At 41.1% G+C, this 26433-nt stretch overlaps 1 protein-coding gene across 2 annotated transcripts in view; it reads right to left on the reverse strand.

The window, feature by feature from the left end:
• Positions 1–1397: 1397 nt before the first annotated feature.
• Positions 1398–26433, reverse strand: part of XXYLT1 (xyloside xylosyltransferase 1) — a 620340-nt gene continuing 595304 nt past the window's right edge. For both annotated transcript variants that reach the window (XM_063916431.1, XM_063916432.1), the window contains exon 4: positions 1398–3379. In XM_063916431.1, the coding sequence (XP_063772501.1) occupies positions 2983–3379 (397 nt within the window). In that variant the 3' untranslated portion in view covers positions 1398–2982. The remainder of the gene's footprint in view (positions 3380–26433) is intronic.

The raw sequence follows: 26433 nt of genomic DNA on the forward strand, positions 1-26433 counted from the left end.
GGAAGCCAGACTAGAATGGGTCAAGCAGTGAGTGTGAGGAAAGAAAGGAAGTAAGGGGATTGTAAACAATACGCTTAAGGAGTTTGGAGGCAAAAGGAAGAAGAGAGATGGGTCGGTAGTTGGAGTGTGTTTGGATCAAGGGTAGGTTTTTTTTTAAAAATAGGAGAGATGAGTGCATGCTTGAAGCCAAAGGGGACAGTGCCTGATGAGAGGGAGAGATTGAGAAGGTGGGAAAGATGGGAACAGGCAGAAAAAGAGAGGCAGTGGAGGAGGCGGGAGGGGATAGGGTCAAGTTGGGAGGTGGTGAGGGGACAGGAACGAATGAGGGCCATGACTTTCTCACCAGATGCATGGGAGGAAGATGTCAGAGTTGGGGAGAGGGATGGGGAGGGGTGGTAAGGGATGGGAGGAGGCTGGTTGCTCATGATCTGGTGTGATGTCCTGACATATGGAGTCAATTTTGGACGTGAAGTAAGTGGCAAAGTCAAGAACAGAGAGTGAGGAAGGCAGACGAGGTGGGAAGAGGAGTGAGTTGCTACTGTCATGGTACACTCTCAGGTCAAGGTGTCATCCTCACAAAGTATCCAAATGTGCCACCCACCAGATTTTATGTTATCACTATTTCAGATTGATTTCTGGAAATTGTAAATACTGAGTAACAGTGAACTCTAGGGGAACAGTGCTGCTATAGGTGAAGCGTTCATTAAGAGTGGTGTAATAAGAAAAGGATTATATCCTTAGCTGAAAAAACAAACACAGGGTAATGTAAAAGACAACATAGTCCAAAGGAGTCTATGTGACAAACTAGTACCATAATAAGGGGGAGAGATGAATTAAACCTACTAAATAGAACAAATGGATAGGTTGCATCAACTATTCTATAACAAACATTCCATAACATGACAGCTAGTAGCTGATTTTTGGCTATGAGTGACTAGTTCCCTTGTCCACTTAAGATGGTTTTCATTAGAAAAGTGTTGAAATACAAACACAGAATGTTTAACATTTATGTAGTATCTAAAATAACCTTAAATAACCCGCTCTCCAAATGTTCCAAATTCTATTGCTTATAACCGATTTGATCCAACAGCACATTACTCTGCCCTGACACATTTTGATATTATTCAATGTATTACTAATTTTGAAGGTATTGTTCATATTCGTGTAATCTCTACTTTTTTTTTACCAAGTGTATCATTAAAATATACTGTAAGATTACAGCCATTACCTAAAATTATTTCCATTGCAGTATATTTTGGGATATATACTGTAGGTATTAGATACACACAATAAATAAAATATTCATATATACATACAAATATTATACAATTGCTCACCTTGGATAAAAGAAAAAAAAGGAGCAAACTGGAGCCATAATTAAGGAAGAGACAACTGGATGGAGGAATTTTGATTTTTTAAGTTGGAAACACCCAAAACAAAAACATAAAACGAATGTGTCATTCTAACGAATACAACTATAATCTGATCATACAGAATATACTGGTAAATAAAACATACTTTATCGACACATCAAGGACGCATAGCAGTAGCCACAAATGACGCAGTGTGGTAAGTCTTCAAAATAATGGAACAAGAAGGAAAACATTGGACTGAAAGACCATATTATAAAGAGCCCATTAGGAGCATGCAATTAGCTATTTTTAGGGTGAATGGGGATTCGCCCTATGCAATATCAGGGACGGTTTTTCGCCTATGCGAAACATTCTTCAGGAGTGAAAAATATGTGGATTGGCGGATCCACATAATTTCACACCTGCGCCGCCGAATACGGGGGCTGTTTTAGCTGATTTTGAGGCATTTTCGCCAATGCCTTTTCACTCAAAACAAAACGGTGAAAAGGCATTAACGAAAATGCCTTAAAAACGGGAGAAAATGGCCCGCAATTAAATACCCATGGAGTCAAATTCAACAGCTCCAAAATGATTGGAGCTAATTGTATACACCTACATGTATCATGCTTGGCCAGTGACTGCATACACACACCAAAGTGATGATTGGCCAAGCACATCTTTCAGTCTGCTCCAATCAAATAAAGAATACACAGAATAACGGCATAGGAGCACATCGGATATTTAGTTATTAATGAAGCAAACAAAGAGTTGCACATACAGATTTCAATTCAGGTTCATAACTAAAAGGCTAGATTATTTTATGCAGATACAATGATAAAATAATCAATCACTAGACATTTCTGGAAGACGTGTAAAAGCTCTGTTGGTGCCTACAACTATAAGAAACATTCTAGCTCTCTTCTTATATTTGGTGGTCCTGCACAAGCCACACAAGAACCCCCAACAAGATAATTATTAGAACTTGGTACCAACATGGTTAACTTAATAGCAAAACAAAAAAACAAAACAGAATACAAACATTTCTACATTTTCAAATGCACTGATCCCATAAGAATAATTAATGATAGTAAAACAAACTTATAAGAGCTAGCCAAACGGTTACAAAAACACACCACCATTTACTTTGATGTAGGCTTTAAATACATAGCTAGCACAATAGCCAACACAAAAGCTGCATTGTTTAAAGCATTAAACAAACAAAAACATCACGCGAGTATTTAAAATCATTGAGCAATGTTTTAGTGTCTGCTATGACAAACTCATAATAATAACATTACTATAACAAATGACTGAGGAAATGAGCAAATGAGAAGCACTTAAATACATGTGTATCTACATGCTTGGCACATTGCATCATAGGAAAAAGTTATGTACTGTAGCTAGTGGTTTTTGTTCAATACGTTGAGTGAAGATCAACAACACTTAAGGTAAGCTGAATCTGGTTTTAGCCCCAACATAAGTCATCGGTTACATAATTTTGCCATCGTCATATGTTGAAAAGTGTAACCAAATAAATGCAATTAAATTACTCCTTTAATTTAGCAAAATACTTCTGAGACTTTACCACTGTCCTTTCTGGTTTAGATAGTATACTATACTACTGTAAGTCCTAATCTTCAGGAATGGGAGTATTGCAGTTGCCATGATATATTTTGATGTGGCCTTCACAGTTGTTATATTGATCGAAGATGTCATTATAGCCATGTTCTTTCCACCAAGTGCACAGTTGTTTATTCCAGCCACAATCTAGAACATAGAATAGTTCAGGGTGTTCCATTCCAATCATGGAGAAAAAGTCCTGGTCCCCCAGATGGCCTTTGAAGTGATATTTCTCTGCAAACTCTCGCACAGCATTTGGTTCCAGTAGTTGGTTGTAAAGTTTGGACTGGCGCATGGCTTCTAGGTTCAACAGCATGACTCCACTATTAAAACCAGGCATTCCATCTGGGGGTGGGCCACCAACCTTGGTGTTTGGGTTCTCCTGACGGTACTGCCAAAATGTATGTCTATTGGGGGACAACAAGAAGTAGAAAGCTGTTAAATTGGCAAGGATGTATCTCATCTTATAATTGTTAAAATATACCAGTCACCTTCATGTAGCAGACTCAGCATATTTTTTGCTTTTAACCAATATTCAAACCTATTGTTTCAATATGAACTACTTCATAGTAAACGGATAGGCTACATATTCCAAAACACTGGTTTTGCCTACAAAACTGATGCCACTATTGTGATCCACCTTGCTTCACCAGCCCCCTTTCAGGACATAATCAGTTTAATTGCAGTCTAATGATTATGTTACTACATTATTTTATAAAAGTCATGGGATCGGATCCCGTTGGGATAAATTAGTAAGAATAACATTTGAACAAAAATAAAAATGTTGGTTATCTGTATACTATATATTATTTATTTATATTTTATTTTGTATATTTGTATCTATTAATATGAATACGATAACCAATATAGATTATTCCCAATTATATAAAAATACATATGATGGTGATTTTTTTGTAGGTTTTGAATAGATTAAAACAATTATTTAAGTTGAATATATTTCTATAGAAAGTGCGGTATTGGACTGAGATTGAGGATAGCTCTGAGGTAGTGCTTTGGTTTACCATAGTGTAGACCATGAGATCGATTCCTGGATAATATATATTCCCTAATTTTATTATTTTTAATTTTTATTTCCATTGTTTATTTATATTTTTTTAGTTTTATTTGATTTGAGTGTATTTGTATACACAAATGGATATTCGTGCATTAACTTTGCCAATTAGGACTGTGGATTAACCATTTATTACAAGGAGTATTTTTTCACATTTACACAGGAGCAGATTTATTCAGCTATTTAGGCGTGTGTGTATATAAACTTTTAACATTTATAAATACGTGTGTATTTGTAGACAGGCAGGCATATGATGATTTAATGTTGAAGGTTTAATTAAGAAAAAGGTGAGCAAAGAGGTGGATCAGGAGGTGGATCTAGGATAGGTGTTTTATATTTAGGTGGATGATTGCACCAATTGGCTATGAGGCTGCTATCTAAAAAGGGCTACATTTCTATAGTTGTTCACTGTCACGAACCGGTCTCTCACCTTTGCGGGTTCTGGGGTTCATCCGTTGCCAGTGCGGTTGCTCGCGGTGCTGTGCGCCCGTGTGGGGACACGGCGTGATCAATGGCACAGGTAATGCAGAGTCTGGGAACTGTGAGTGCGGGGACCAAATGGCCTAAGGCACTGCGGTGTGTCTGCTGTATAGGAGGTGGCCATGTTGGAGACCAAATAGCTAATACTGAGCACTTGTGAAAACACCTGTGAGCAGGTGTAAGCCAATCCCGTGCTTGTGCTGCCTTTAAGTAGGCTGGGATTATGTCACTCTGGGCCAGTGCTTTGTTGTATCAAAGCTGTGCTCTAGCTCTGAACTCTCTCCGTGCATTCCTGTGTGATTCCCGTGGTCCAGATATCGCCTCCGTTCCCAGAGGTCCGTTTGCAGCCTTCACTGCCAAAGATTCACCGGCTCTCCATTGTGCTATCAGTCAATTGCACACCTATTGGAAATACTTGGATTCCCAGTATCCTGCATGAGGTTACCTTGTCTGTCTGCCTTTCATACAAAGTCTGGAGGATTCCAATTCCCTCAGCTGTTCGTTTGTTCAACTCTGCATTTAACCCATTCATCACCTTGCCATCTACTACAGTTTCACAGTGATCTCCGGAACCCGCAAGTAACCCAATTCAGTACTTTTATTTTCTATGTTGTCATTACAAGGATAATTCATCACAGTCTCTCAGTTAACTCTTAAAGCTCCATTGCAAATTCTTACAGTTGATTCTCCATGTCTGCATTAACCAGTTAAACTCAATCTGCAGCTCAGCATCAAAGCTTGTTTATATTTGGACAATTCAACATTTATTCTTCAGCTTGTTTTTGCATATGTTTCCATGAACATTTCTTTCATTTATTTCTGAGTTTTCTCTTGCATATTATTTCTGCCATTCCTGCAATACTTCAGTATAATGATGATTAACAACTAGTTATTTAACCCTTACTGAATTGTTACTTTAATAAATATATGAAACGGAACATCCTTCGTCCTCCCTGTTTTCTTCATACCCCAGCACCTACACCTGTGGTTGGTTCCAGGTTAACGGATTCACAAAAACACCCGGACCTGACAGTAAGCACTGGCCACATGGATCCGTCAAGTGACCAATTCGCAGGAGGCGGTGCTACGTCAAATATCCTTTCCCGTCTGGAAAACCAGGAGTCTATACAGACACAAATAGTGCAGTTTATGCAAACTATGGCAGACCGTTTAGAGACTCTTCATACAGCAATTAAAACGTCTCAAGTCCAGATTCTTCCAACTCCGGTTGTCCCAGTTACCACTACAGCTTCTCCTGTGATGCTGCCTACGTCCCGCTTGCAGTTACCCTCTCCAAGTAAGTTTGACGGAACTCCAAAACTTTGCAGGGGATTTCTGAATCAATGCGAGATCCAGTTCGAACTGATGTCCGCCAGTTTCCCATCAGCTCGTTCTAAAGTCGCATATATTATTGCCCTCCTCTCCGGTCAGGCTCTGGAGTGGGCATCACCATTATGGGAGAGAGGTGATCCTATCCTCTCTAATTACAAAGAGTTTGTATCTTCTTTCCGGAGAATCTTTGACGAACCCGGCAGGACCACCTCAGCTTCTTTGGAGATTCTCCGTCTACGTCAAGGTTTACGTCCTGTCAATCAATATATTGTTCAGTTTCGCACGTTGTCTTCAGAGTTAAACTGGAATGAGGAGGCCCTGATCGCCGCGTTTTGGAATGGACTTTCTGAGAGAATCAAGGACGATTTAACTATCCGGGATGTGCCGACTAAACTGGATGAATTGATTTCTCTCTGTAACAAACTTGACCTACGCTACAGGGAGCGATGTTTAGAGAAATCCAGGGCAGAGCGATCCAGTCCACGTTATCATCCTAGGCCTCGACAAGATTCTTCGTCACAGTCTCCGGTAACGACAGACGAACCTATGCAGATTGGGCGCTCTCGCCTCACAGAAGAGGAACGACTTCGTCGTCGACAGGGTAACCTCTGCATGTACTGTGGGTCCTCTGAACATTTAGTTAAATTCTGCAAACTCCGACCGGGAAACTCTCGCTCCTAGCTTATTCAAGAGAGGTTAAGCTAGGAGTTACTCTAGAATCACGTTCTGGGAAAGAGCCGACCTTGTCTATTCAATTAGAAGTTCCAAGTTCTACAGTGAAAGTTTCAGCTCTCCTAGATTCTGGGGCAGCCGAGAACTTCATCTCCTCAGCCTTTGTCATGCGGTCTAAAGTTCAAACCATGCCTCTGGAAGCAGCAGTTGCCGTTACAGCAGTGGATGGAAGTCGAATTCCAGATGGTATAATTACTCATCGAACCGTATGTCTCAAGATGAAAGTTGGTGTGCTCCATTCCGAATACCTCTCCTTCTACGTGATTCCCAAAGCCTCTCAAGATGTGATACTTGGTTTACCTTGGCTGCAGAAACATAACCCTCAACTTAATTGGCAAACCATGGAAGTCCTCTCATGGGGTAAATCTTGTACCAAGGACTGTTTAGCCTCAATTGTACCTCTCCGGTCAATCAGCCTTCCCGACCTACCTCCGGTGTATCAATCCTTTGCGGATGTTTTCAGTAAACAAGCAGCAGACTCTCTACCTCCTCATCGCGAATGGGACTGCCCAATTGTCCTGGTTCCGGGTAAAACACCTCCTAGGGGACGAATTTATCCGCTATCCATCCCAGAGACGCAAGCTATGTCTGATTATATACAAGAAAATCTAACCAAAGGATTTATCAGACCATCTTCTTCACCTGCAGGAGCCGGATTCTTTTTCGTTAAGAAGAAGGACGGTGGGTTACGACCATGCATAGATTACCGTGGACTCAATGAGATCACTGTGAAAAACAAGTATCCATTACCCTTAATTCCAGAATTATTTGACCGGGTAAAGGGAGCTACTGTGTTTACAAAACTGGATCTCCGAGGGGCCTACAATTTAATCCGCATCCGTGCAGGGGACGAGTGGAAGACCGCTTTTAATACCCGGGATGGGCATTACGAATACCTCGTAATGCCCTTTGGCCTTTGTAACGCACCTGCAGTTTTTCAAAGCTATGTGAATGAACTTTTTCGTGATCTTCTCTACAAGTGTCTAGTAGTGTACCTGGATGATATCCTAATATTCTCTAAGGATCTAAAGTCTCACCGTCACCAAGTTAAAGAGGTACTGACACGTCTGCGGAAAAATCAACTTTATTGTAAGTTAGAGAAGTGCACTTTTGAAGTATCTTCCATACCGTTCCTTGGTTACATCATTTCTGGATCAGAGCTATGTATGGATCCAGGTAAGGTACAAGCTATCCGAGATTGGTCCACTCCTTCAACTCTCAAGGGGATTCAGCGATTTCTCGGCTTTGCGAATTTCTATAGGAGATTCATCAAGAATTATTCTACATTAGCTGCTCCCATCACAGCCCTAACTCGCAAGGGAGCAAATCCTACGAACTGGTCTTCTGAAGCAATCAAAGCCTTCTCTGATTTAAAGCAAGCCTTTGTGTCAGCCCCCATTCTTCGACAGCCTGATTTGAGTCGTCCCTTTCTACTAGAGGTGGATGCATCTACAGAAGCAGTAGGAGCTGTGTTGTCACAAGTCTTTGAAGATAAAAAGGTCCATCCCTGTGGATATTTCTCCCGTAAGTTCCTCCCGGCAGAACGTAATTATGCAATCGGTGAGCAAGAGTTACTTGCCATCAAGTTGGCATTTGAGGAGTGGAGATACCTTCTAGAAGGAGCTCAACATCGCATTACAGTTTATACTGATCATAAGAATCTTCTGTATCTGCAGTCAGCTCAGTGTCTGAATCCACGACAAGCTCGATGGGCGCTTTTCTTCTCACGATTTGATTTCAAACTCACCTATCGTCCAGGGTCTCAGAACAAAAAGGCAGATGCCCTTTCCCGGTCCTTTGCTTCTTCTGAATTAAATGATGCTACCACGAATCAAGCCATTGTGAATCCTACGTCCTTTTTAATGACTCGAACCTCTCCAGTTCCTCCGCTTGGCAAGACCTTTGTCGCCACAAGTCTTCGAAAACGGCTGCTTACCTGGGCTCACGCCTCTTCCTTCATGGGTCATCCTGGGGTTCTAAAGACTCTCAAATTTATTCAACAGTCTTATTGGTGGCCACGTCTCAAAGCCGATGTCCAAGAGTTTATAGCAGCATGTCCTAAATGTACCCAACATAAGAGTCCAAGAAGTTCTCCACCAGGTCTACTACATCCACTATCCATACCCAAACAACCATGGACTCATATCTCAATGGATTTCGTGACCGATCTACCTCCATCAAAAGGGCGAAATACCATTTGGGTGATAGTGGATCGATTTTCGAAAATGGCACATTTCATTTCATTAACTGGGTTACCATCAGCCCCTTTACTAGCCAGATTGTTCATCTCTGAAATCTTCAAGTTGCATGGCCTTCCTCGAGAAATTATCTCTGATCGGGGAACACAGTTTGTGGCCAAGTTTTGGAGGTCGCTTTGTTCATCTTTAAATGTCAAGTTGAACTTTTCTTCTGCATATCATCCTCAGACAGATGGACAAACTGAGAGAGTCAACCAAGACCTTGAAACATTTCTCCGGCTATATATATCGTCCTCACAGGATGACTGGGTTGACTACCTTCCATTGGCAGAATTTGCTCATAATAATCTCTTCCATTCATCTTCAGAATCTACGCCCTTTTATATTAACTTCGGCTTTCATCCTCGTGTGCCAGAGTTTCATCCATTGCCAGCCCTAGAGGTCCCAGCGGCAGATCAAGAGCTTCAACGTCTATCTAGCATCTGGAGTTGTGTACGTAAGTCCTTGGTCAAAACTTCCGCTCGTTATAAATCTTTTGCAGATAGAAAACGTAAAGCTGTACCGAATTACAAAGTGGGAGACCAAGTTTGGATTTCTACGCGCAATCTCAAGTTCAAAGTTCCTTCTAAGAAATTTGCTCCCAGGTTTATTGGTCCATTTCCCATTGTAAAGGTACTCAATCCTGTGTCATACAAAGTCAAGCTGCCACCGTCTTTGAGAATTCCTAACGCCTTTCATACATCTTTACTGAAGCCTTTGATTCTCAATAAGTTCCGTACTACCCAGTCCAAATCTCCTAAAGTTCACTCTTTGCAGAATGAGGAATTTGAAGTTAAAGAGATTGTGGACTCACGTTCCCGATATGGACGTTTACAGTTTCTGGTCGACTGGAAGGGTTACGGTCCGGAGGAGAGATCCTGGGTTTTCTCTGAAGATGTTCATGCTCCAAGACTGGTACAGAAATACTTCTCCAAAAATCCTGACAAGGTTCAAAGGTGTTCGGAGACCACCCGTAGAAGAGGGGGTACTGTCACGAACCGGTCTCTCACCTTTGCGGGTTCTGGGGTTCATCCGTTGCCAGTGCGGTTGCTCGCGGTGCTGTGCGCCCGTGTGGGGACACGGCGTGATCAATGGCACAGGTAATGCAGAGTCTGGGAACTGTGAGTGCGGGGACCAAATGGCCTAAGGCACTGCGGTGTGTCTGCTGTATAGGAGGTGGCCATGTTGGAGACCAAATAGCTAATACTGAGCACTTGTGAAAACACCTGTGAGCAGGTGTAAGCCAATCCCGTGCTTGTGCTGCCTTTAAGTAGGCTGGGATTATGTCACTCTGGGCCAGTGCTTTGTTGTATCAAAGCTGTGCTCTAGCTCTGAACTCTCTCCGTGCATTCCTGTGTGATTCCCGTGGTCCAGATATCGCCTCCGTTCCCAGAGGTCCGTTTGCAGCCTTCACTGCCAAAGATTCACCGGCTCTCCATTGTGCTATCAGTCAATTGCACACCTATTGGAAATACTTGGATTCCCAGTATCCTGCATGAGGTTACCTTGTCTGTCTGCCTTTCATACAAAGTCTGGAGGATTCCAATTCCCTCAGCTGTTCGTTTGTTCAACTCTGCATTTAACCCATTCATCACCTTGCCATCTACTACAGTTTCACAGTGATCTCCGGAACCCGCAAGTAACCCAATTCAGTACTTTTATTTTCTATGTTGTCATTACAAGGATAATTCATCACAGTCTCTCAGTTAACTCTTAAAGCTCCATTGCAAATTCTTACAGTTGATTCTCCATGTCTGCATTAACCAGTTAAACTCAATCTGCAGCTCAGCATCAAAGCTTGTTTATATTTGGACAATTCAACATTTATTCTTCAGCTTGTTTTTGCATATGTTTCCATGAACATTTCTTTCATTTATTTCTGAGTTTTCTCTTGCATATTATTTCTGCCATTCCTGCAATACTTCAGTATAATGATGATTAACAACTAGTTATTTAACCCTTACTGAATTGTTACTTTAATAAATATATGAAACGGAACATCCTTCGTCCTCCCTGTTTTCTTCATACCCCAGCACCTACACCTGTGGTTGGTTCCAGGTTAACGGATTCACAAAAACACCCGGACCTGACATTCACTCTATGAGGAAGCTTCAATTGGAAGCGAAACGCGTCAGAGAAAGTGCCCGAATTGTGACCCAGTTGACACGATCTGTTTGTTCCCGTTGATGTGCATCGCTGTTGTTTCTGAGGCTGACAGTTGGGAGAAAGGAGGACACTATACGCGGCGGCTTGAGGACGGGAGTATACTCAGCTGACAGGAGCCGGCGGTGCGCTGAGCTCCAGGAGCCGGACTGTCCTTTCCCCAAAGCCTACAAGGTGTGTGCATTGCATACCGGAGCTATTGCAGTGGGAGACGGAGGACGCCACGAGCGGTGGTCAGAGAACAGGAGCCGTATTTCACAACAGGTGCTTGCGGTGCACCGAGCCCCGGGTGTTCGATTTATCCTCCATGATTCAGGAAATCTCCCATAAGTAAAGAATCTTTCTTCCTGCGAGCACATGGATAATTCCATCAATTGGTAAAAAACTACATCTATACTATACTACATGATATTTAATCCAAGAGATATTTAAGTACTCCTAACGGGACTATCCTATTTAGGAATGCAATAAAATAAGGACATCAGTACCTTTACAAATATTGGATTAATCCACTGTGGTCAATTATAGTAATTTAGGTTCATGATCCACCTCTTATGCTCAATTAATATTATAATTATTATTTTTAATATATTTTATATTGTTTTTTTATATATGCGCATATTAATTAAGTTAATTTTGTGATTTTTTGTGTGTTTTATATGATTGATTTCATAGATATTAAAAAATATTATAAAAGAATCTATGTATTGAGTATGTTCATGCCCTGTTGCCTCTAATTAATCATATTAGCGCAAGGAGTTTTTAGATTTTGCTAGCTTGTATCTGGTTTATATCAGGTGGGATTGTGTTGGCTACATCCACAAGCCAATTTTCCTTCGCTGCTTTGTAGAATATATTGTTTTTTATTTTTAAAACTATATACATATTAATCTTTATACTCTAATGGTTTGTGTATATGTGGATGCATGCACTTATCCACAGTTATACACACATTTGTATATTTAGTGATTAGCGCCAGACACTATTAGTGGTTTACATTATTTTATTACTTACTACAGTCAGCATCAAGTAAAAAGCAGTTAGCAAGTTAAACAAACTGATCTGGTTGGAGAAATCAGCAAAACATTTAAATATACAGTGTTGTACAAATAAGTAAATAATGAAATAAGCCAGAGGCTGATCCAGTTAATAAAGACCAGAAGGAGCTAAATGTATGCATTAGTTACATTTTAGAACATGTTAACCATATTGGCCCATGAATGAAAATATGCAGTATTCAAAAGGTATGCGGTTAATAGACCGCCTGTCGGGATCCCGGCGTTCAGGATTCTGATGCCAGAATTCCGACAGGTGTCTAAATGCCATCGGTCGGAATCCCGACTGCAGCCCCATATTCCCACTTGGGTGGTGGGTCCACGCCACCACCCGAGCGGGAATATAACCTGTGGCAAGTGAAGCGATGCATGGCGAGCCCACAAGGGGACTTGTTGTCGGAATACTGACAACCTGTATCCATACAGCCGATATATCATATGTACTCCATTCAAACAATGCTTTGAAATAGAACAGGGCATCTGAACACAGAATGTGAAATTGTCATTGCAATGTTTCATAATATCTTTAAAAAAATAATCTACTCCAATGCTATTTAAACATCATTTTCCTTTTTAGATAAGTATTACACATGCAATTAAAGCAGTTATTAGTTCCTTGATATGCTTTATGTATTTATCTTTGGTTGATAGGATAGTAGTTTCCTTCTAAATTTTAAACCGTAAAGCCTTAATAATCCTGCTAAGAGAGGGTAGAGGTTTTTTTCTTTTTGGTCACACCATTATTGTAACCCTTCTCCACGTACATAGTGGTAGGGGCGACTACACCTTCCCCAGCCCCCGTGGGTCATATTCAAAAATATACGCAACCAATTTGGAATTACAGCAGTTATTTATGCTCCCGATTGCTTAATTATTATTATTATTATTATTTTTTTGGGGGGGGGGGGGGGGGGGGCGGTCCAAGGGGTTCTGAATCAAGTTCTGACAATGTTCCTTAAAATAATGGTAAGAGGAAAAATTTGTGAGGAAAAAAAACAAAACAGACATTTGTATAGAAATCATTGTGCCTGATTTTCTCTTCAATTGAACAGCAAAAACAAAATGGCCACTGGGTCTTTCTAAACTTGGTCCGCTACTGAATTTGCCCCTATGTTCTGTATGCACTATTCATACTGTAATAGTTACCAGTCACTAGTTTAGTGCACCTGCCCCCTTATGTTCTGTCAGATGACCTAGAGGTTCCCAATAAATACTGTCCTGTTAACTCGTAGAAGTTACTCTAGGATAGCAAGAAAAATGTAACCTGTTTATGTAAGAAAATAGGTATGTTGGCTGCATCCTCACCAGGCAAATCATACATGGTGTCAAATCATAAATTGCAATAAGGGGAAATAATATCTAATAATACAGAGAAAACTGAAACATGTTTACTATAGAAACAACCATTTTAAATTTGTTTCTTAGGTATGAACACAGGTTCCACAGAAACTAGCAGCTTCTCAGAATATACTGTATATCTACAGTTCCTTCACAAAAGAAAAAAAAGTTTTTGATATAAGTTAGTTCTACCCGTAGGCTAGTTGGGACAATTTCATGTAACGTAAGAGAAGGTCATTTAAAGCTGATAATAGATGTGCAGAGATAAGAGTGATTTTTGCATGTTTCCGATGATTTGTCCACCTCTGTTGTGTATCAGATTAGACAGATGAATGGCAGACAGCAGCACCCTTGTGCCGTCACTCCCACAAGCAGAAAGGAGTCACATGAGACCATGGTCTGTACTTCTGCATCTACATCCATCTTCAAAATTGTGATCAGGAGGAGAGGAATACAATATGTTCATGCTTATTTTTGCAAGACCTTTAGGCAATCAATTATTAAGGGGCTATAGAATACAAACTTTATTCATTTTGTAAATCTATTTCATTATATGTTTTGCATGGTGAAAACAAGGATTTTGAATTTAAAGAAAGTGTTTGATCCAAGGATTAGGCAACAATATAATACAAGCATAATCTAGAAACCCACTTACTGTTACTACCGTATAAATACATTATTAAAAATGTTTAAGAACAATCAAAACATATAAAAACATACAATGGTAAACAAAATGGGACAGTTTGATATTTTCTGCCCAATTATGTTTTCTTCTATTACAAATCAGGGTGTGGATGAAAAGATTGACATTTAACCACTTAACTGACGATTTTTCCCTTCAAAACTGTTAATAACATTGTTTTTTTTATTTATTTAATAAAGTTTAAAAAGTATTTTTCTAAATATTTAAACATTATATTATGCACATCTGCAGAACGGATCTCCTCATCAAAAACGGGGGGACAGGGTGGGACGGCGCAGTCGCATGAAATCTGACCATGCCAGTTAAGTGGTTAAATGGTCAACAATGATTATTACATCCGCACCAGATGATCTACAGTCAAAAAGTCGATACCCGATTGATCAGCAATATCTAGGTTGATATGGTTAAGAAGCTGTCAGGGTGAAAAGGTCGACATGGCAATTGTGGGCCCAAGTTGTTTTGGATATTTTCTAACCCTAACCTTCGCCTCCGGTAACCTTACCATCCTCCAAGTGCCTAAACCTAATTCTAATCTTTTTGAAAAAAATAAGTAAACCATGAAAAATCAAATGTAAACTATTTTTTGTGTCGCCAATTGTAATGTCGACCTATTGACTATCAACCTTTTGGCGTCTGTCAGTGTCGACCATACATCCGGATACCTACAAATCAAATATAAAAGTTTATATTATTGTAGATACTATTTAATATTTATTTAAAAATTTAAACATATAAAACTTTATTTGTTCTATTTAATATAACAGTCATATGAACTTTATCAGTGATAATGGTCTTTCTTGCTGCTTTGAAATATTCATGCAGTGGGATACCATCTTAAACCAGCTTTAGATGATAGCATAATGTCATGTCAGGATGGCATTAGGCAGTATCTGTCCCCTATCCTGGGCAAAAGTGGTACTGCGCATGCACAAATTCCATTTCACACGTGCAGTACTGATGAAACATTTAAGTAGGAACCTTATCAGGTCACGCGTACCCAGTGTGGAGACAAGTGTCTCTGTTAAGTGCGTATGTGCAAGCTCTACTGAGACACAGTCTGGGTCCCGTGAAAAGTCCTACAGAGAACTTTTTAGAAGTTTGCTGGGGTATATGGGTACCACAACAGGTATTATTATAGTATTAGAAAAAAAAGGTCACATTTCCACCACAAACTTCAAAAAAGGCATATGAAGTCTACACTACAGACAGAAAAATAATTATAACTAGGGCACTAAGGAAGGAACAAGAGAAGAATAACATTTAAAATAAAGTTTGAAGTTTATTAGGTGTTACACACAAACTTTATATTAACAAACTCAAAACAGTAAATTCCATCATCTGTGAACTAAACACACATATCAAAGAAAACAATTTAACTTTCACTAACAATACTCAAGGCCTTTACCACCACCCATCAGTAAAATCATTACATGGTATTACGTAATTTACGATTAATCCCATAACATATTCATTTGTTACAAATTAATCTTTTCTTTGTTTAGGGAATGTAATAACACAGTGGTCACTTCCCAATTGAATATTGTCCAAGAAACCTAATTTGTTTTCACAATGTTTCTCTTGCAGACTTTCAAAAACAATTCATTTGGTTTTTAAAAATGTTTATGAAAATGGATTAAATATTCATGGAGAAAGTAAGCACCTTTACACCAAAAAACAAACTACACTATGTATGAAGTATTTGTATTGCTGCTTTGATGGAGATGCAAACAAATGACTCTTGTAACATGTAATTTATTTTAAACTATGATAGCCGATCTGGCTTATTATCTAATGCCAATTGTTGAGTTTAACTCTGACTACACATACTAGATCACAGTCCAGTAATTCCAGGTGCAAACTTCCTGCAAATTAACTTCATTAGGTTAGAATTATCATACAAGAGCAAAAACAATATGAAATGAATAGAACAATAAAACATGCATTTCCATTACTCATTTCAGTTTTTCACAGCCCAAACAGTGAGCAGTTCTTGAGACCACCAAGTTAACTTTTTAAAGCAGTGTTCAGGTTGCACTTTGTACTCACACTGCGACCCTCATGGTTTTGCAGGCCAGTATTGTGTGCTATATTCCACCAGCAAGGGGGAGTCCCGAGTCTCTCAGGATCAGAGCTGTAGGCTATAAATTCATTTTCAACTATCCAATCTCACAGCACAGTTGCTGGTATCACAAGCATACTTAAAAACAACCTGCTTTGCAGGGACAAGAAGATTTGTTGGCCAAGCATCTGCACACATACAAAAGACAGCATTAGACAATGGAAGGATCTGAGCAGAGTAAGCGCCATTCTTCACAGAGTATGGATTAAGTGACCACTGCAACTATTTTTAGAAATTGGGATTTTGGTTTGCAGGACTAGATTTAATGGAGATAAAAGAGTGGATGAGGCACACATACATGGATTTTTCAGAGGTCCTGGGCCTGATTTAGAGGTGAACGCAAATCCCGTCATGACTGCATCTTTGTATGCAGCAGTACTGCGAAAGTATGCTGGTTCTGCAGCTCCTGGAATGTGTGCAGAGATGCCCACCAACTACATTTCTAGTGCGCCACTTACATACAAAGATGCACCATCGGAAAGATGGATCACACCACTGAATTTATGAGCCCTACGGTTGCTCAGAATGTCAGCTGGAACTAAGCCGCTGGGGCTAGTTGAACAACATACACAGACGCTGGCTGCGGCACACCCATGAAATGGTCGTGGCACACCTGTGTTTGTCTAGAAAACCCCACAAATGCAAAAGGACTGTTAATCACTTTGTGACTACCGTCGCATGTGCAGTGGGACTCAATCGCATGTGCAGTACAAAACACAATATCACTTAACTGCGCAAACATTGGCATGGCATCCACCTCTCAATCAGGCCTAGGTCTCATCACCATACTTTTAATGCATTTAGCCCCTCTCAGATGCACTTCCTAGTCACAATCTATTTATCTAATAAAATAGCCAAGATTAACAAAGGGGCTGATGGGACTACAACCTCTGGCCTCTACATAAAAACAGGCCATACTGTAAATCATAAATAATACAACTGTATTTCTATTTTAGTCACAATAAGATACAATTTTTTTACTTCGACTTATTTAGGGAGACATTGTGGCTGATAGTATAGGCGGTGGACACACCCACATAGCACTGGCCTAACCCACACAACACTGATTAGAGCTCCTCTACTTATACGCCCTTGATCATTTTCAGTCCTAGGAGCATGTGGCCCCCTTAATTCGATCTTGGGTACTTTGAGAATAGCAGATTGATAAAAAGAGAAAGCTATTGGACCTGCCTGATCGGGGGGCCTACAATCAATTGAATTAAACATATGAATTATGGTGGATTTTTATACCAACCTTATATATTTAGTATACGGAGTGTGGAACAGGCCTGGACTCTACAGCTGTTGTGAAACTACACATCCCAGCATGCCCTGCCATAGTTTATGCATTCTCTAATAGTAAAACTGTGGGCAGGGCATGTTGGGACTTCCAGTTTCACAACAGCTGTAGAGCCACAGGTTGGCCTGGCCAGTCCTGGTAAGGAATATCAAGGTGTGTTACTGAACTTCACAATTTGTGGTTTATCATGTTTTTCAGTTTGCCTATTCACAAGTAATATTGTCTTCATAATCACTTTGATATTTAACTACAGGTTGAGTATCCCTTATCCAAAATGCTTGGGACCAGAGGTATTTTGGATATGGGATTTTTCCGTATTTTGGAATAATTGCATACCATAATGAGATATCATGGCAATGGGACCCAAATCTAAGCACAGCATGCATTTATGTTTCATATACACCTTATACACACAGTCTGAAGGTCATTTTAGCCAATATTTTTTATAACTTTGTGCATTAAACAAAGTGTGTGTACATTCACACAAATCATTTATGTTTCATATACACCTTATATACACAGCCTGAAGGTCATTTAATACAATATATTTTAATAACTTTGTGTATAAAACAAAGTTTGTGTACATGGAGCCATCAGAAAACAAAGGTTTCACTATCTCACTCTCACTAAAAAAAATAATCCGTATTTCGGAATATTTGGATATGGGATACTCAACCTGTATTAGTATTTTTATAATTCAGTTAATTTACACTATTTTTAGACAGTAACAGATTTTTATGCCTTTCAATTGATCAATTTGTATACTAGTGTCACTCATTTTAACCATATTTACAGAATAATTAATTATCATTTCGATACTATATTTTATCAGGTTATTTAAATTGGTCTAGTATATCTTTTATTTTACCACTATCAAGATCTTAATTTGTTAGATCCCTGAATAAATTATGATTAGGTGTGATATGTGTTGAGTCCATATACAGTATTTAAATGGATATAAGATCACTATCAGATGTTAGGATCATAGCTTGTTTTCCTTGTGACAGGATTTATTACGGCATTGATAGGCTATATGAATGGTCACTCAATATTAATAAGTTACTAGCAATCTTAATGCACTGTCTCCCTTTTCAGACAAATAACAGCATGAATAGTGTGGATTGGCCATGAGAACTGTCATTTAAGCAAAATTCTTTTCCTTGATATTTGTAACAGCCATATGACAGCCAATTAAGAAGCTAACGAGCAGCACACATTGGCGGACAAAATGGTCAATCAACTTTCTTAGTCCTGATTGCTGTGTGTCAAGGTTATAATTTTTCACAACCCAGTGATTGGGTTGTTACTAACATTAAGCTGATAGCAAAACGTACGTCAGCTTCATACACTTTAAAGCATGTCTTGTTTTTTTCTGCTGTTTTTCACTAACCACACTTATATGTTGAATGAATGTGATTATACATACTGTAGAAAGATCTTTGTGTGACCTATTATTATTACTACATGCTGAGCACTATCCTAATTAATGCCATAGATGATACTACAGGTTGAGTATCTCTTATCCAAAATGCTTGGGACCAGAAGAATTTTGGATATCGGATTTTTCCGTATTTTGGAATAATTGCATACCATAATGAGATATCATGGCGATGGGACCTAAGTCTAAGCACAGAATGCATTTATGTTATTTATACACACAGCCTGAAGGTCATTTTAGCCAATATTTTTCATAACTGTGTGCATTAAACAAAGTGTGTCTACATTCACACAGTCATTTATGTTTCATATACACCTTATACACACACAGCCTGAAGGTCATTTAATACAATATTTTTAATAACTATGTGTATTAAACAAAGTTTGTGTACATTGAGCCATCAGAAAACAAAGGTTTCACGATCTCACTCTCACTCAAAAATTCCGTATTTCGGAATATTTGGATATGGGATACTCAACCTGTACAATACTGAAAACAAAATGGACATGATGTCAGGGTCACGTCCTTTATAATCCCTCAAATTATATGTTGAAAATTAACACACCATGCCCACAACCGCAGTAACATTATCAGAGCCATATCTAGACATTTTGGTGCCCTGTGCCAGAAAGAGAATTTATTATGACAGTGCATGCTGGAGGCACGTGCCAAAATACAGGGGCGTGGCCACAGAATAGTACCAATTCACACCACACCATAAAGTAGTGTCTGTTGCTCACATTACACCACACATTGGTAATCTTTATACACGTTACACCCACAGCAATAGAGCCCCTTACACACATTATGCCCAAACAGTAGTAGTGTCCCTAACACGTTATGCCCACAAAGTTAAATATACACCAGTACAGTATACAGTCTTCTATTTTACCATTAGCTACTGGGAAAACCTATATATATATATATATATATATATATATATATATATATTATATATATTATATATATATATATATATATAATATTTTTTACAGAAAAGGCACTCACCAGGGACTTAGTAGCAAAATCCAAAAAGTGATGTTTATTACATGATGGCTTCCACTATGTAAGTTAATAAACATTACTTTTTGGATTTTGCTACTAAGTCCCTAGTGAGTGCCTTTTCTGGAACTGTATGTACATGGATTTTAAATGGAATGCATTGGAGTGCACCCCGGGCAGTTGATACTAAAATATTAGAGTGCGCCAACCTACCGAAGAGGAGGTTGACATAATGACGTCATTTCCGATGCGTGGCTTGCATTTAGTGAACGATAACGACCAAATGGACAATCTGATCAAAATTTGGATTGCACCTCCAGTGTGTAAAATTTAGTAAACCACAAAAGTGGTCCCGTCACTTTTTACCGTATCTACTACGGGTGCACCTCGGGTGATGCCAAGAATCATGGCTTAGTATTTACTTACACTAACAAGACTCAAATTCACATCTCTACAGATTTACCAAATCATTAACACTCATGTATATGTACAACCATGAAAATCAGAAACTCCCTGCAAAGGATGGGTAGAACAGCTAGTGTGTGTGTGTGTGTGTGTGTGTGTGTGTGTGTGTGTGTGTGTGTATGTATGTATTTATATATATATATATATATATATATATAAAATAAGAATTTACTTACCGATAATTCTATTTCTCGTAGTCCGTAGTGGATGCTGGGTACTCCGTAAGGACCATGGGGGATAGCGGCTCCGCAGGAGACTGGGCACAAAAGTAAAAGCTTTAGGACTACCTGGTGTGCACTGGCTCCTCCCCCCATGACCCTCCTCCAAGCCTCAGTTAGGATACTGTGCCCGGACGAGCGTACACAATAAGGAAGGATTTTGAATCCCGGGTAAGACTCATACCAGCCACACCAATCACACCATATAACTTGTGATCTAAACCCAGTTAACAGCATGATAACAGAGGAGCCTCTAGAAAAGATGGCTCACTACAGCAATAACCCGATTTTTTGGTAACAATAACTATTTACCAGTATTGCAGACAATCCGCACTTGGGATGGGCGCCCAGCATCCACTACGGACTACGAGAAATAGAATTATCGGTAAGTAAATTCTTATTTTCTCTGACGTCCTAGTGGATGCTGGGGACTCCGTAAGGACCATGGGGATTATACCAAAGCTCCCAAACGGGCGGGAGAGTGCGGATGACTCTGCAGCACCAAATGAGAGAACTCCAGGTCCTCCTCAGCCAGGGTATCAAATTTGTAGAATTTTACAAACGTATTTGCTCCTGACCAAGTAGCTGCTCGGCAAAGTTGTAAAGCCGAGACCCCTCGGGCAGCCGCCCAAGATGAGCCCACCTCCCTTGTGGAGTGGGCATTTACAGATTTTTGGCTGTGGCAGGCCTGCCACAGAATGTGCAAGCTGAATTGTACTACAAATCCAACGAGCAATAGTCTGCTTAGAAGCAGGAGCACCCAGCTTGTTGGGTGCATACAGGATAAACAGCGAGTCAGATTTTCTGACTCCAGCCGTCTTGGAAACATATATTTTCAGGGTCCTGACAACGTCTAGCAACTTGGAGTCCTCCAAGTCCCTAGTAGCCGCAGGCACCACCATAGGTTGGTTCAGGTGAAACGCTGAAACCACCTTAGGGAGAAACTGAGGACGAGTCCTCAATTCCGCCCTGTCCGAATGGAAAATCAGATAAGGGCTTTTACAGGATAAAGCCGCCAATTCTGACACGCGCCTGGCCCAGGCCAGGGCCAACAGCATGACCACCTTCCATGTGAGATATTTTAACTCCACAGATTTAAGTGGTTCAAACCAATGTGACTTTTGGAACCCAAAAACTACATTGAGATCCCAAGGTGCCACTGGAGGCACAAAAGGAGGCTGTATATACAGTACCCCTTTTACAAACGTCTGAACTTCAGGGACTGAAGCTAGTTCTTTTTGGAAGAAAATTGACAGGGCCGAAATCTGAACCTTAATGGACCCCAATTTCAGGCCCATAGACACTCCTGTTTGCAGGAAATGTAGGAATCGACCCAGTTGAAATTCCTCCGTCGGCCTTACTGGCCTCGCACCACGCAACATATTTTCGCCAAATGCGGTGATAATGTTTTGCGGTTACATCCTTCCTGGCTTTGATCAGGATAGGGATGACTTCATCCGGAATGCCTTTTTCCTTCAGGATCCGGCGTTCAACCGCCATGCCGTCAAACGCAGCCGCGGTAAGTCTTGGAACAGACAGGGTCCTTGCTGGAGCAGGTCCCTTCTTAGAGGTAGAGACCACGGATCCTCCGTGAGCATCTCTTGAAGTTCCGGTTACCAAGTCCTTCTTGGCCAATCCGGAGTCACAAATATAGTGCTTACTCCTCTCCATCTTATAATTCTCAGTACCTTGTGTATGAGAGGCAGAGGATGGAACACATACACTGACCGGTACACCCACGGTGTTACCAGAGCGTCTACAGCTATTGCCTGATCTGCTGAGGAAGTCTGCTTCCCAGTTGTCCATTCCCGGAATGAACACTGCTGACAGTGCTATCACATGATTTTCCGCCCAGCGAAGAATCCTTGCAGCTTCTGCCATTGCCCTCCTGCTTCTTGTGCCACCCTGTCTGTTTACGTGGGTGACTGCCGTGATGTTGTCCGACTGGATCAACACCGGCTGACCTTGAAGCAGAGGTCTTGCTAAGCTTAGAGCATTGTAAATGGCCCTTAGCTTCAGGATATTTATGTGAAGTGATGTCTCCAGGCTTGACCATAAGCCCTGGAAATTCCTTCCCTGTGTGACTGCTCCCCAGCCTCGCAGGCTGGCATCCGTGGTCACCAGGACCCAGTCCTGAATGCCGAATCTGCGGCCCTCTAGAAGATGAGCACTCTGCAACCACCACAGGAGGGACACCCTTGTCCTTGGTGACAGGGTTATCCGCTGATGCATCTGAAGATGCGACCCGGACCATTTTCCAGCAGGTCCCACTGGAAAGTTCTTGCGTGGAATCTGCCGAATGGGATTGCTTCGTAGGAAGCCACCATTTTTCCCAGAACCCTTGTGCATTGATGCACTGAGACTTGGCTCGGTTTTAGGAGGTTCCTGACTAGCTCGGATAACTCCCTGGCTTTCTCCTCCGGGAGAAACACCTTTTTCTGGACTGTGTCCAGGATCATCCCTAGGAACAGAAGACGAGCCGTCGGAACCAGCTGCGATTTTGGAATATTGAGAATCCAACCGTGCTGCCGCAACACTACCTGGGATAGTGCTACACCGACCTCCAACTGTTCTCTGGATCTTACCCTTATCAGGAGATCGTCCAAGTAAGGGATAACTAAAACTCCCTTCCTTCGAAGGAGTATCATCATTTCGGCCGTTACCTTGGTAAAGACCCGGGGTGCCGTGGACCATCCACACGGCAGCGTCTGAAACTGATAGTGACAGTTCTGTACCACAAACCTGAGGTACCCTTGGTGAGAAGGGTAAATTGGGACATGAAGGTAAGCATCCTTGATGTCCCGAGACATCATGTAGTCCCCTTCTTCCAGGTTCGCAATCACTGCTCTGAGTGACTCCAACTTGAATTTGAACCTCCGTATGTAAGTGTTCAAAGATTTTTGATTTAGAATCGGTCTCACCGAGCCGTCCGGCTTCGGTACCACAACAGTGTGGAATAATACCCCGTTCCCTGTTGCAGGAGGGGTACCTTGATTATCACCTGCTGGGAATACAGCTTGTGAATGGCTTCCAAAACTGCCTCCCTGTCAGAGGGAGACGTCGGTAAAGCCGACTTTAGGAAAACGGCGAGGGGGAGACGTCTCGAATTCCAATTTGTACCCCTGAGATATCACCTGAAGGATCCAGGGGTCTACTTGCGAGTGAACAAGCAAAAAAGGAAAGAGAGCGCAAATAGACTTGAATTATTCCATATTTATTATATCTAAAATTGCACATACACCAAAATTAGTTTAAACTATACCAATTGGCAACTGGATTTAAAACAACTTTGTACTTTAAAAATATATTTCATAGCATAGGATCCCTAACACTCGAATATCCTTATGGTTCCACTCAAGTAATACCCTACTGATTACCAGATAATTTTCACAGGTGTCCTTTAGTGAAATCAATGTAGAAAGAGTCCAAGAATGGTGAAAGACCCTTATTTATATCCACCAGTCACGTCCTGTGTGATAATACATGTATTTATACCGTAATCATGGTTATTGTTTCTTTTAAGAAAGAATTGAAACAGTTAATGTAGCAAATATACTGATGCTTCAGGTAGCTAAAAGTCAGTTTGTAAAGCAGGCTTTATCTCATATTGCAGCCTCTCTAGAGCGTCTCCGTCTGCCGCTCTCTACCTTAATCACTTATTGTGTTCCCTCTGAAGAAACGACCAGCTTATAACGGTCGAGAAACGCGTCAGGGTGTTTTAGGATCCAAACACTCTTCACGGATTTGGTTGCCACCGATTTCAGCATCAATCACTTTATTGGACAGTCCGGTCCTGGGTCTGGAGCCACCTGCATTGGTCCCTTTGCAAAGCAGGGACCGTGGCTGCCGATCACGTGCCTGGAGCCAGCGGTCCAGTCGGGCACTGAGAGGTGAACACAGGCGCCGCAGCTACAATCACCTTGGACACGCCAGGCGGTGCGCGCAATCCCGGCGCCGTGGACCAAAACTCTCGGGAAGCGGCAAGCCTAACCGCTCTGAACACAATAAGTGATTAAGGTAGAGAGCGGCAGACGGAGACGCTCTAGAGAGGCTGCAATATGAGATAAAGCCTGCTTTACAAACTGACTTTTAGCTACCTGAAGCATCAGTATATTTGCTACATTAACTGTTTCAATTCTTTCTTAAAAGAAACAATAACCATGATTACGGTATAAATACATGTATTATCACACAGGACGTGACTGGTGGATATAAATAAGGGTCTTTCACCATTCTTGGACTCTTTCTACATTGATTTCACTAAAGGACACCTGTGAAAATTATCTGGTAATCAGTAGGGTATTACTTGAGTGGAACCATAAGGATATTCGAGTGTTAGGGATCCTATGCTATGAAATATATTTTTAAAGTACTAAGTTGTTTTAAATCCAGTTGCCAATTGGTATAGTTTAAACTAATTTTGGTGTATGTGCAATTTTAGATATAATAAATATGGAATAATTCAAGTCTATTTGCGCTCTCTTTCCTTTTTTGCTTGTTTACTCTATATAGGGACGCTAATACCCTATTCTGAGAGCAGCAAATAGCATCTCAACACAGGTTCTATCACAGGCGCCTTTCCTTTTTTAGTGTACTTGCGAGTGAGCCCACTGCGCGCTGAAATTCATTGAGACGGGCCCCCACCGTGCCTGATTCTGCTTGTAAAGCCCCAGCGTCATACTGAGGGCTTGGCAGAGGCGGGAGAGGGCTTCTGTTCCTGGGAACTGGCTGATTTCTGCAGCCTATTTTCCTCTCCCTCTGTCACGGGGCAGAAAAGAGGAACCTTTTGCCCGCTTGCCCACGAAAGGACTGCGCCTGATAATACGGCGTCTTCTTATGTTGAGAGGCGACCTGGGGTACAAACGTGGATTTCCCAACTGTTGCCGTGGCCACCAGGTCTGAAAGACCGACCCCAAATAACTCCTCCCCTTAATAAGGTAATACTTCCAAATGCCGTTTGGAATCCGCATCACCTGACCACTGTCGTGTCCATAACCCTCTACTGGCAGAAATGGACAACGCACTTAGACTTGATGCCAGTCGGCAAATATTCCGCTGTGCATCACGCATATATAGAAATGCATCTTTTAAATGCTCTATAGGCAATAATATACTGTCCCTATCTAGGGTATCAATATTTTCAGTCAGGGAATCCGACCACGCCAACCCAGCACTGCACATCCAGGCTGAGGCGATTGCTGGTCGCAGTATAACACCAGTATGTGTGTAAATACATTTTAGGATACCCTCCTGCTTTCTATCAGCAGGATCCTTAAGGGCGGCCATCTCAGGAGAGGGTAGAGCCCTTGTTCTTAAAAGCGTGTGAGCGCTTTATCCACCCTAGGGGGTGTTTCCCAACGCACCCTAACCTCTGGCGGGAAAGGATATAATGCCAATAACATTTTAGAAATTATCAGTTGTTATCGGGGGAAACCCACGCTTCATCACACACCTCATTTAATTTCTCAGATTCAGGAAAACTACAAGTAGTTTTTCCTCACCGAACATAATACCCCTTTTTGGTGGTACTCGTATTATCAGAAATGTGTAAAACATTTTTCATTGCCTCAATCATGTAACGTGTGGCCCTACTGGAAGTCACATTTGTCTCTTCACCGTCGACACTGGAGTCAGTATCCGTGTCGGCGTCTATATCTGCCATCTGAGGTAACGGGCGCTTTAGAGCCCCTGACGGCCTATGAGACGTCTGGACAGGCACAAGCTGAGTAGCCGGCTGTCTCATGTCAACCACTGTCTTTTATACAGAGCTGACACTGTCACGTAATTCCTTCCAACAGTTCATCCAC

This window comes from Pseudophryne corroboree, chromosome 4 (assembly GCF_028390025.1).
Source record: "Pseudophryne corroboree isolate aPseCor3 chromosome 4, aPseCor3.hap2, whole genome shotgun sequence".
Taxonomy (NCBI): domain Eukaryota; kingdom Metazoa; phylum Chordata; class Amphibia; order Anura; family Myobatrachidae; genus Pseudophryne; species Pseudophryne corroboree.